The 12,237-nt window shown below is 39.6% G+C and overlaps 2 protein-coding genes across 2 annotated transcripts in view; one reads left to right on the top strand and one right to left on the bottom strand.

The window, feature by feature from the left end:
* LOC129740424 (E3 ubiquitin-protein ligase RNFT1) overlaps window positions 1-2,385 on the top strand; it is a 58,079-nt gene extending 55,694 nt beyond the window's left edge. The window contains exon 4 of the mRNA XM_055732098.1: window positions 1,391-2,385. Within this exon, the coding sequence (XP_055588073.1) occupies window positions 1,391-1,624 (234 nt within the window). The 3' untranslated portion in view covers window positions 1,625-2,385. The remainder of the gene's footprint in view (window positions 1-1,390) is intronic.
* Window positions 2,386-8,289: 5,904 nt separating this feature from the next.
* On the bottom strand, window positions 8,290-11,741 carry LOC129738007 (uncharacterized). The gene is made up of 2 exons (XM_055729183.1): window positions 10,889-11,741; window positions 8,290-10,772 (listed from the first exon to the last, which is right to left on the bottom strand). Exons 1-2 carry the CDS (start codon window positions 11,739-11,741, stop codon window positions 8,290-8,292), a joined length of 3,336 nt encoding a protein of 1,111 aa, XP_055585158.1.
* Window positions 11,742-12,237: the final 496 nt, after the last annotated feature.

Below are 12,237 nucleotides of genomic sequence, written 5' to 3'. Positions count from 1 at the left end.
TCAAAATATTTTCCAAAGGTGAATAAATATTAAGATGTTTAAAACAAAATCTCAAAATGGCATACCTTTCCAGTTTAAGTTTAAACAATAAGTAGCTACTTGAATGCAAGTGATAAATATGATAATTGAAATTTTTTAAATTTTTAAATTTCTTTTATATCAGGAAAAGTGGAATTTTCTAACTGTCAAATTAAGGGTATTTAAAATAAAAACATTTTCAAATGTGTCCACGTGGACATCCGGGGAGGGGGGTAGGGGTTTGTCAAATGTCCACGCTTGTCCACGGAGGGGGAGGAGGGGGTCAAAAATCTCATTTTTCTGTCCACGTGGTATCTGAACGGCCCCTTATCAAAATTTGGTTCTGAATTTCAAATTTTGAATGTAGAGTAGAATACCTCGCTTGCAGTTTTGGATCCCCATGGGGGGGGGTTTAACCCCTAAAACCCCCCCCCCGTTCCTACGGCCATGCATACAATTATAGTTGAATCTTCGTAGTTACAGTTGAATCATTTACAGTTGAATCCATTACATTCATAGCTCATCGCGCAAGGTCAATCGGCAGTTTGTACTTTAGTCTATTATATGCGTTGAATGCGAAAAAATCAACTACACTTTACTGATTGGTGTAACTAACTAAAATAATTAGAACAATTGTCGTCTTTTTTCTCCGTGTTGCGACATGTTAGGCCTTCGAGATTATTGCCATATTGTGTTTTTGCTGAGTGTTGCTAGTTTTTAGTTTTTTGTATTCAATTGTGTATAATTTTCCGCGGGAAAAATTGTTTTTATTGATTATGACAAAATAAACGATCCTTTTTAGTTAACTACGACGTTAGACGTCAACTAGACGAGATGTCTTCTAAATTTTTATCCGAAACTATCTCAACCCACAACACCCCCTGATAATCAGAATGAGATTTGTGGAGGGATGGCGTACAGCTGGTCTCCGCAAAACAAATCATCACATGTGCTGCACTTCTTTTGCTCTATCGACTACACGGACTTGGCCGGCGTCGTTATTGATTCATTTTAAATAAGGAGATTCTTAAAGTTGTACAGTCAGATTGGATTGTATGCTTCCAGCTATCTTTCGTTTGGTTCATTGTGCAACGTTGATTATCTCTAACCAATCACGGAGTGAAACCATTATGCCATTGGCCAAAACTCACTTAAATATCAATGTTTGTTTAAATATATATTTTGTTGGTAGGTTGGAAAATGATTTTAATATAAAATAAAAACATTCACCTTAAAAGTTCCCACTTTTTCATAGATTGGACCTAAGTGTAACTAAATCAGGGAGGGGTTGAGCTTTTAAGTGCTGAAATGGAGTTTTCCCACATTACAAATTGATTAACTGTAAAACTTTTTTTTTTGCTATCTCCCACAGAGCTACGGTACGATCCCTTCCAAGGAGCAGCTGCAGGCTTGCGGTGGCCAGTGTCCGATCTGCCACGACAACTTCAACTCCCCGGTGCTGCTCGAGTGTAACCACATATTCTGCGAGCTATGCGTGGGCACCTGGTTCGATCGAGAACAAACCTGCCCGCTCTGCCGTGCCAAGATCGTGGATGATCCGTCCTACCGGGACGGGGCGACCACCTTCTTCCTGCAGCTCTACTAGACGGAATGTGCGAGGTGACGAGGAGATCAGACTGGATGTTGTAAATGTTTGTGTATATCGGGGTAAGCTGAACGAGGAGAGCGATTGCCAAAACAGTTGTCGAATAATCGGTATGTATGGTTGATTATTTTTACCGCAATTAACTGAACGACGTAAACGTGTGTAGAGTATCCTAAGTGATAGAAAGAAATGTTTGATATTTACAAGTTTTATTTTATTTTTTCTCTTAAAATCTATTATGAAATAACAATTTATAAGACTATGAAAAAAAACAATATTAACAAATTACAGTTAAGCAACAATCTTGATTTATGTTGACAAATGTTTAACAACAGGACGACTACGTCAAAAATAGGTCGAGTATTCTGCGGATGAATGAGCGTTTTAGAATGCGTCTTTATCTGTCTCACTTCTACAATGGTTTTGTGTTAACGCCGTTAATATTCCAAAAAAATAGGAATGAATGTGTAAACAAAGAAGGAGATGTTTATGGCAAGTGTTAATATACAGTTTAAACAACAAAAGGAAAAACATCGATTAATTTTCAGACATGGCGAAACTATTTCTGACTTTTCCGCAACAAAATCAAGCATATTTGACTCGAACGTCTTTTAGAGCTAACTGTTGCAAAACATAACTATTGCGAGTAACACAGCAACATTAATACAAAAAGTACAGCAAATATCTAATATAATCCATTACGAATATAATCCTTATTTTAATTTGAAGAGAAATATAACTAGTTTCGATATTGTTAGCTATGAGATAAGTTATCATTTCCTTCTATAGACAAGAAAAGAAACATTCCTTTTATAGGTTTTACTGGAGAAACAAAGCGAGGCCATCTAATTCCTTCAAAAATAATACATTCAGTAACTTGTGCAGCGGCAAAACTACCGTTTAAAACTTTGCGTGGCTCCTTTTTTCTTGGAATAAAAAAAATTTGATAAATATTCTAATATATCAACTTAGTGCATAAATTTTAATACTAGAATGATAAAAAAAAATACCTTAGGGGACGTGGACAGAAAAATTAATATTTGACCCCCTCCTCCCCCTCCGTAGACAAGCGTGGACATTTGGCAAACCCCTACCCCCCCTCCCCGGATGTCCATGTGGACAGATTTAAGTATTTTTTTTCTAAATCTAATTTGACAATTAGAAAACACCACTTTTTGCGTTTTTGTTAGGCCGGAACAAATTTCAAATCCTTCTCTTGTCACTCGGAGTTGGAACATCGCGAGGGGGGGAACAATGAAAAATAATGCGAAAAACAAATAAATTGGAGTAAATTGCACGAAATCTTGTATGCAACAAAATTTCATACTATATCATTGCACAAAACCTACAAGTATTTTTAATCGGAAAATTCAATAAAATCAAGAATACAAAATGTGAAACAATTCTTATCTTCCAATTTTTAGTTTTTTGGTCTTGTAATCTTTCGGAGACTTGATTTTTTTTTCGAAATTTACATAAAATACTTCAAACTTTATTTATTTCCCCCTTCGGGTTTTTTTTTTAAATTTTCGAAGGGGAGGGGGGGACAAAAGAAGAAATTGATATTTATTCCAGCCTTATTGAAAGGGCTGATTTTGAAAAAAAACGAACAAGCATTTCCTGAAAAAAAATTATTAAAAAAAATTTAATTTCTCCCAAGTTGTCCACTAAAACTATCCTAAAATTGAACTAATTATAAAGAGAACGAATCTCTGCGATGAAAGACTGTATCGATTTTCCTCTGAAGTTAGAGATGATTTTGTTGGCCATCTCTTCGATCGATTCAATGCCCGCAATCCGATGAAGATCTTCGGTGCTGTGCCAAGGTGGAAGTCGCAAAATCATTTTCAGAACTTTGTTCTGAATCCTGTGGATGGCTTTTTTCCTCGTCTTGCAGCAGCTAGACCAAATCGGAACTGCATACATTATCGCTGGCCGGAACACCTGTTTGTAGATAAGCATCTTATTTTTAAGGCACAGTCGGGATTTCCTGTTGATGAGAGAATAAAGAGATTTAGTGTATTTATTACATTTAGATTGAATATCTTCAATGTGATCTTTAACAGAAAGATTCCGATCAAGTGTGAGTCCCAAGTACTTCACGTGATCAGGCCATTCTAATGAAACCCCATTAAAAGTTATGGAATGATTTTCGTTAGGTTTTAAAAAATTTGCTCTTGGCTTATGGGGAAATAAAATAAGTTGAGTTTTGGAAGCGTTAGGAGAAATTTTCCACATTTTCAAGTAATTCAAAAAGGAATTTAAATTTTGTTGCAATCTACTGCGTACCACCTGTAAATTTCGACTGTTGGCTGAAAGCAAAGTATCACCAGCAAATAATCTTCTATCTTTTCCTTCTGGTACATCGGGAAGATCAGATGTAAAAATATTGTATAAAATTGGCCCAAGTTTACTGCCCTGAGGGACACCAGCTATAATGGGTGTCCTTGTTGGGCATGAATTTCGATAGCTTCTTTGCAAAGGTAGGCTAGTCAAATGAAAAATTGGTAAAATATATGTTTGTTCTTGTTGATGTGGGAAGGATTCTTCTAGTCAAACTCGTTTGTTTCTGATGGTAGAGTTGCTTCAAAGCTATATTTAAAAATATTAATTACTATTTACATTTTTAATAATCAATGATATTTGAACTTACATTCTAGTTTTCCTCCTCTAACTTTACATCAACAAATCTTCGTCAATAATGTTTCCTGGATTTTTGTTCAGGCAGTTTCCAAAGTTTTCTACCAATGTGTACACACAAAAAAAAGCATAGTAAAATTACTAAATCCATGGTTTAAATGAACAACACGCAACCATATTTTTGAGTCAATAATGTTTTCTTCTTGATATTACCATGCGCATAGTAGTTTTACTTTGTGTTTATTTTGGCTGCGCATAGTAATTTCGACTACGTTCATAGTAAAATTGTCAATGAAATCATGGGTTTGTTTTTCATTGTGCATAGTAAAATTGACATGTTTCATGATAAAACTATGATATTTTATGATATAAATGAGTACATATTGCTTGATTTGACAAACAAATTACCATGCACTATGGTATAACTATATTGAAGTACGATAAAACTAAAACTCTTCGTGATTTCTCCGAGATCTATAGAAATAATTTATTTTAAAATTAATTACATTTTGATTTTTAAAATTACAAGTATCACAAAACTTTACTCTCTATCAAAACACAAAACAATGGTCTGCTTAGAACTGTCGTTATAGTCTCTGAAAAAAATTAAAAAACAAAAATTAGTTAATGAGCAGATCGAATTTGGTAAATGTTCTACTTACGCTGGAATCGATTTGGATGTATTGGCAGTCATCTTGAGGCCAACGATCCAGAAAGGGGGCAAGGTTAATCTACCGACAATTTTCCGTGCTGGTTAGAAGGGAGGTCCCCATGGCCGGGGAATTCGGGATGCATCGATGGAACAACTTAAAATAAAATCAAAAGAAAGATCGGAAAAAACGGATCTGAGTAATGCGCAATCGACGAAAAAACCACAATATTACTTACCTGAGAGATTGCGACCCGACGAAACTGCTGATTCTATTTGACACACCCAGTGCGCCGGTCACCTGGTTGGTTGGAACAGCAATCACCACATTTACGTACCCGCGAAACATTTTTTTCCGGATTCCGAAAATTTTGACCGGCTGAAACAAACACTCAAACCAAGCACATAGGTAAAATTACTATGAATTTTAATGGGCATAGTATTTTCGACAACACAAATGACGATGTTTCAACATTACCATGAGCATAGTTATTTCAAGAACATGAATTGTGAGATATCAACATATCATGCTCATGGTAATTTAGACACGAGGAAATTACTATGAGCTGTCAAAGATCGCTTAGTAAAAATACAATGTCGTAGTAGTATCGCCCAGATTTTTGGTAGAAAATACTAAATCATGGTCGAAAATACTAAATGATGGATATAGTAAAATTATCATGACTCTGTATTTGAAAAACCCATGCAATTTTTTTCCGTGTAGTGTTAACAATCAAGTTAAACACAAAATACTTCACTAAACTTAAACTGCCTAACAATTACAGAACAATTTCTTTTCAAATTCAAATTGTGTTCACAAAATGGCTTCCTTTCCTGGCTTCCTGTCGCTACTAACTGGCGGTTAATTTTCACTCTGCATCGCGCTCTTCTCCAGTCGATAGTGTAGTGCAGTCTGCGCAGCACTTTCCAACGAGGGGTCTCTCGATGTAACATACCCCTCCCCGTAACACTAGTTCTTTGGAACAGTTTTACCATTCTGCACATCCAGTACTGCTAGTTTGACCACTGGGCGATCCAAAATACCCTTTGCTGTCTGCACCTTTGCTCGGCGAACATGCCCAGATGTAGTTTTCGTGACTTGTATTACACGTCCTCTTTGCCAATCGTTTCTTTTGCCTTCATTAACGACCAGTACAAGGTCTCCAACCTCCAAAGCTTTTACTTCATGAAACCATTTCGTTCTGCGAGTAATAATTGGGAGGTACTCCTTAACCCATCGTCTCCAAAAGTGATCAACCAAGCATTGAGCTTGATTAAAGCTGTTCCTTAGACCAGAACTTTCATCCGTAAAACTTTTTGGCGGCTGTTTGATCCCACTAGAATTTAATAACAGGAAATGGTTGGGTGTTATTGCTTCCTGATCCTCTGTGTCCAGCGATACAAACGTTAATGGTCGGGAGTTGACTATCGATTCTGCCTCTGCTAAAACTGTTGACAAAACTTCATCATTGGGCGTTCGATATTGCGACATAGCTTCTAGTGCTGTTTTTACTGAACGCACCATCCGCTCCCATGCCCGCCCATGTGGGGAGCATCTGGCGGATTAAACCTCCAAGCGGTATCTGTATTGGTGAACGTTTCAGCCAAATCTCTGTTTCTCTCCTTCTCCTTCTCGAGGTCATTCGCTGTTCCCTTGAAATTAGTCCCGTTATCTGAGTAAAACACCAAGGGTGTTCCTCGACGCGCTATGAATCGCCTGATAGCCATCTTGCAGGACTCGGTCGACAAGGAAGATGTTACTTCAAGATGGACTGCTCGAATTGTTAAACAAGTGAATAAAGCAATCCACCTTTTTTCGGTCCGTCTTCCCACTTTTACTAGTAACGGTCCAAAATAATCAATCCCAACAAAACTAAATGGTTTGTAATCCGGAGTTAATCGCACCGCTGGGAGATTTGCCATTTTAGGAGGTAAGGGTTTTGCCTTGTACGACTTGCACCACATACAATTACGAATGACTCTATCCAATGCTGCTCGTAAACTTATAATGTGAAAACGCTGCCTTACTTCATTCACAATTGTTTCTCGGTTCGCATGTAAATAACGACGATGGTACCAATCCAATAGTAGTGACGTTACCCTATGGTCCTTGGGTAATATAATAGGCCTTTTAAAATCGTCGGATAAAGACAGTCCCGCATCCATTCGTCCTTCCAAACGCAACACACCTGTATTGTCCACTATTGGAGAAAGTCTGTATAGCGGACTGGATTTTTCAATTCTTTGAAACGGAAATCCATCGCGGTTGCGGGTCAGCACAGTTAATTCATCAGGAAATTTACTTCGTTGTACCCAAATCCATATTGTTACTTCCGCTGATCTTAATTCTTCGTTCGTTAGAGGACAGTTCAATGGAGTGGTTTTTTGACACGTTCGCACGAAATTCTCAACATATTTATGCACGTATCCCACAGTGCGGTGCAAACGTTCCCATTTAGAAAAATTGGTCCAAACTATCATCTCATCCCTTGGTAGTTGGTGAATTAAGCACGAACGAAGTTCTTCTTCCGTACCAGCTAAATCAACTTTCGACTTAGGCCAATTTTGTTCAGGTTCCCTAAGAAAATCTGGTCCCTTAAACCAACGGCTTTCGTGATCGAACGATGGTCCTTTACCCCACTTTGTCGCGTCATCCGCAATATTGAGTTTGGATGGGACCCATCGCCACTCCTCGACTTCCGACTTATTTAAAATTTCGCCAATTCGAAATGACTGTCTGTACTTCCGGCTGTCCGATCGAATCCAAGCAAGGACTGTATAAGAATCTGTCCAAAAAACTCTTTTTGAAATAATCCAGCTATGACTCGAAACTATAGTTTTTGATAACCTGGTACCCAGTAAGGCAGCTTCAAGTTCACCACGAGGAATAGACAACGAATTTAACGGTGCCACTTTAGTTTTCCCGGACACCAACGCTAAATACACCTTGTCATTTACAACCGCACGAAAATAAGCAACCGCTGCATACGCTTGTTCGCTGGCATCAGTGAAAACGTGTAATTCAATCTCAGTGTTTTGGTTTCTTACAGGAAAATAACAACGGTTCACTTTGACATTGTCAAGCTGACCGAACAGACGGGTCCAATCCATCCATCGTTGGAAAATTTCATCTGGTATCGCTTCGTCCCAACCAATCCGACTTCTCCAGATATCCTGAATAAGAACCTTCCCGTGGACCACAAAGAACGACACGAGTCCCAGCGGATCAAAAACGCTCATAACGCACTGTAGAACCTGCCGCTTCGTTGGTACTTTGTTGGTCATCATAAATTCATTCAGTTCAGGTCGGAGAACCTTGGAAAATGTGAAATAATCTTCAGAAGGAACCCAAACCATACCAAGAACTCGTTCAATATTAGAAGATGCGCCGATTTTTTTCAATTTGAAGGCTCTTCTGCTCCAAAGTGACTTCTTCACCAATGCCACGAAGCACTTCGGGTCGATTGGAAATCCAGTTTCTTATATTAAATCCAGCTGCTGCATGGATTTCCTTTATTTGCAGTGCCAATTGTATAGCCTCCTCAACCGTATCGCAGCTCACAAGACAGTCGTCCACGTAATGTCCCTTTTGAATAGCGAATGCCGCTTTGGGGTACAACCTTGCAAAGTCCTCCGCATTCCGATTCTTCACAAATTGTGCCGAACAGGGGGAGCAAGTGGACCCAAAGGTTGCAACGTCCATCACAAACACAGTTGCATCCTCGAACGGCTGATCTCTCCATACAAATCGTTGGGCTTGCTTGTCCGCGTCACAAATCCTTATTCGGTGAAACATCTGTTCGATGTCACCAACGATTGCCACTCTATGCTGCCGAAAATTGCTCAAAACTGTTGTCAACGACGTAAGAAGATCTGGTCCCTTTAGTAACATCGAATTCAGACTGATGCCGTCAACCTCTGCTGAAGCGTCCCAAATAAGGCGAACTTTTCCGGGCTTTCTAGGATGGACCACGACTCCAAGTGGTAGATACCAAATTCTCTTCGAGTCGGTATTCTGAAGTTCGGCTAGAGTTGCTTTATGCGCGTATCCTTTAATCTGGTATTCCTGTATCTGTTTCCTAACAGCATCGTACAAGTTATCATCTTTTTTCAATTTTCTTTCCAGACATTTAAGCCTACAAAGTGCCATTTTGAAACTGGAAGGAAAAACGAAGTCCTCATATCGCCATAAAAGTCCGGTCTCGAATGCGCCATCAACACGACGTGTAGTTTTTTCCAGGATAGAACGAGCCCGCTTATCTTCTTCAGACTCTGGGATTTCGACCCCGATACCAGTTGACTCCACCTTGAAATACTGCTTAACCAATTCATGAAGACTTTCTCCTTGATTGCAGTTACATTGTTTAACCAAATGGACGTTGACAACCGTGTTTCCTCCAGGGCAGCCTCCATAAATCGACCAACCTAATCGTGACAAAACAGCTATTGGTTGGCTTAACGTGTTTCCTTCAACTGCTTTCATAGGAACCAACAGATGAACGTTGTCAATTCCGATTAAAATTCGTGGAATGATTTTTGAATAGTCTTCAACAGGCACACATCGCAAATGGGGAAATTTGTCGAACAATTCACGGACCTTTAAAGATTGCTGTGGAAGGACTAGTTTTGAAACTGAATGGACATTGAACATCGGATACTTATGCCCATCTTGACCGGAGATTTTCAATTCTGCTCGACGAGATTTAGCTTCGATGCGCGATACATTATCTGTCCATAATAAGCATAATGGGTCGGCGACGCCAATTGTCCCCAATTCCTCGAAAAGTGCGTTGTCCATTAACGTTACAGCCGAACCTTCATCTAACATAGCGAACGTCTCGATAGACCTATTTTTACCATGAACAGTCACAGGAACGATCCTAAACAACGTAGGCATCTGTACTGAATGATGGTTTAACACCGCATGTGTACCTGGTGCCATCACGTCCGTCTGCTGCTGTTTAGTAGTATTGTGTAGAAGCTTATGATGTAGTTTCTGGCATCCGTTTTGGTTACATCGTCGTTTGCTAGGGCATAACCATTTTCCATCAATTTTGCCATGCTGTCCAAAGCACGTTCGGCACCACTTCAATTTATGAACCACTTTCCATCGTTCGTCGACTGGTAAGAGTTTGAACCAATCACAAGCATCTGCTTTATGCTCCCCGTTCTGACATTGTGTGCAAATACTATCATCATAATCTCCTACCATCGACTCACTATCTCGTGATTGGATCAGAGAAGTTTCGTGGAAGTTCACAAACATTCTATCACGCTGTTTTGATTCGGATTTAGATCCCCTAGATTCTGGCACTACGTGCAGAACAACCAAGCTTGCTTCCATTACTGTTCGTTCCATGAATTTCCCAAAGTCATTCAGATTCACTGTCGACAGACCTGAACGATAACGTGCCCAATCCATTTTGTTAGCAACTGGTAGTTTATCAATGAGTTCCTGCAGTAATAATGGATTTGAAAGATGATCGCCTTGTTCCGTGGCAATCATGTGAGCGCACATATTTTTGACTGCCATGCCAAAGGTGATCAGCATATCTAACCTTTCGGGTTTGGGTGCCGGAGTGTCACGAACTTTCTTAATTAATGAGTAAAGAATTAGTTCTGGCTTACCGAATAGTATCTGTAGGGAGCTGATGATAGACGGTACTGACGAAGGAGACAGTAGGAGACTACGAACCGAATCCAGAGCGGTGCCTTTCAAGCTTCTTTGCAGCCTTGCTAAGTTTTCAACGTCTGTATATCCGCACACTTCAGTCGTCATTACATAATGATTGTAAAAGATAGGCCATTCCTCAGCGTTACCCCAAAATAACGGCAGATCCTTAGGCATAACTTGTCGGGCTGCAATTTGCTCCGGCAAAAGCATATTTCTGGTTGGTTTTGTGTAGAATTCTCTTTGAAGAGTTCCACACCCACGAATCGGCGGGATTTCCATAAAGGTGGTTTTTGTGACTCACGACTTGTACTGGGAATTCCATAGTTCTCACGTTTCGATACGGTGGGCTCAAAAGGAGTCACCCCTTCATTTGCTTCTTGTGCTACTCGAAAATCTGTATTCCTTTGCACGTTTAATTTCGGGGTTGACTTTCCGGTTGGGTTTACAAATCCGTTTGTTGGAAGCGTATAATAGTTAGAAACGCAACTTGTGTTTTCGGCAGAATTTCGGAAGCATACGTTAGTTTGAAGCTGTTTCTCAATTTGCGCAATTTTGATGGATTGAATTTGGTTTTCCAACATTGTGGCAGCCACCAGCTTCTCCTGAACTGGGTCGACATCACACACGCTATCGTTTTCCTTCAACCAATCCTCAACTTTGCTTCGGCTTTCCAGACTACGAACGCTTATTCGACTAGCATTGCTGGATTCTTCCTCCAATTGCTGCTCCAAAGAATGCTTACTCTGCAGATATTCCAAAGCTTCACGATCCTCTTCCTTCTGTAACTGCTCCTCCTCTTCCAGTAGCGTCCGGCGTTTCTCCTGTAGTTTCCGCTTTGCCTGATTTTGTTGATCCCGCAGCTGCTTTTCTTCTTCTAGCTGCTGCAGTTTCAGAGCTAGCGCTTCCGATCGTCGGCTTGTTGTCGAAGTTCCTTTTTTGAGTGATCTTGTGTCCGAGCGCTTCTCCGCTAGACATTTAGGACACACATAGTCGAGTTTCTTTGCTTCCGCCTCATTTGCAGCACCTCCACAGGAATAATGAACCCAGGCAGAGCAGTTCCGGCATTGCATCATATCTTCCCGACTATCCGGAAGAGGGCAGATTACGCAACTGAAAACTTCCTTTTGAGCTGGTTGTTTCATTTTGCGCGACATTTTCACGTTGCAAATAGAATCTTTGAAGATTGTTGATGTGGGAAGGATTCTTCTAGTCAAACTCGTTTGTTTCTGATGGTAGAGTTGCTTCAAAGCTATATTTAAAAATATTAATTACTATTTACATTTTTAATAATCAATGATATTTGAACTTACATTCTAGTTTTCCTCCTCTAACTTTACATCAACAAATCTTCGTCAATAATGTTTCCTGGATTTTTGTTCAGGCAGTTTCCAAAGTTTTCTACCAATGTGTAGTGTTAACAATCAAGTTAAACACAAAATACTTCACTAAACTTAAACTGCCTAACAATTACAGAACAATTTCTTTTCAAATTCAAATTGTGTTCAGAAAATGGCTTCCTTTCCTGGCTTCCTGTCGCTACTAACTGGCGGTTAATTTTCACTCTGCATCGCGCTCTTCTCCAGTCGATAGTGTAGTGCAGTCTGCGCAGCACTTTCCAACGAGGGGTCTCTCGATGTAACAGTTCTGGAA

Source organism: Uranotaenia lowii, chromosome 1 (assembly GCF_029784155.1).
Source record: "Uranotaenia lowii strain MFRU-FL chromosome 1, ASM2978415v1, whole genome shotgun sequence".
Lineage (NCBI taxonomy): Eukaryota > Metazoa > Arthropoda > Insecta > Diptera > Culicidae > Uranotaenia > Uranotaenia lowii.
The sequence above is the reverse complement of the archived record's forward strand: the minus strand, read 5'-3'. Positions and strand labels throughout refer to the sequence as shown.

Coding starts and splice junctions, on each gene's coding strand:
- LOC129738007 (XM_055729183.1), bottom strand. CDS start 11,741: ATGTCGCGCAAAATGAAACAACCAGCTCAAAAGGAAGTTTTCAGTTGC. Junction 10,773..10,888: donor TGGAATTCCCAGTACAAGTC/GTGAGTCACAAA, acceptor AGCAAATTGCAG/CCCGACAAGTTATGCCTAAG.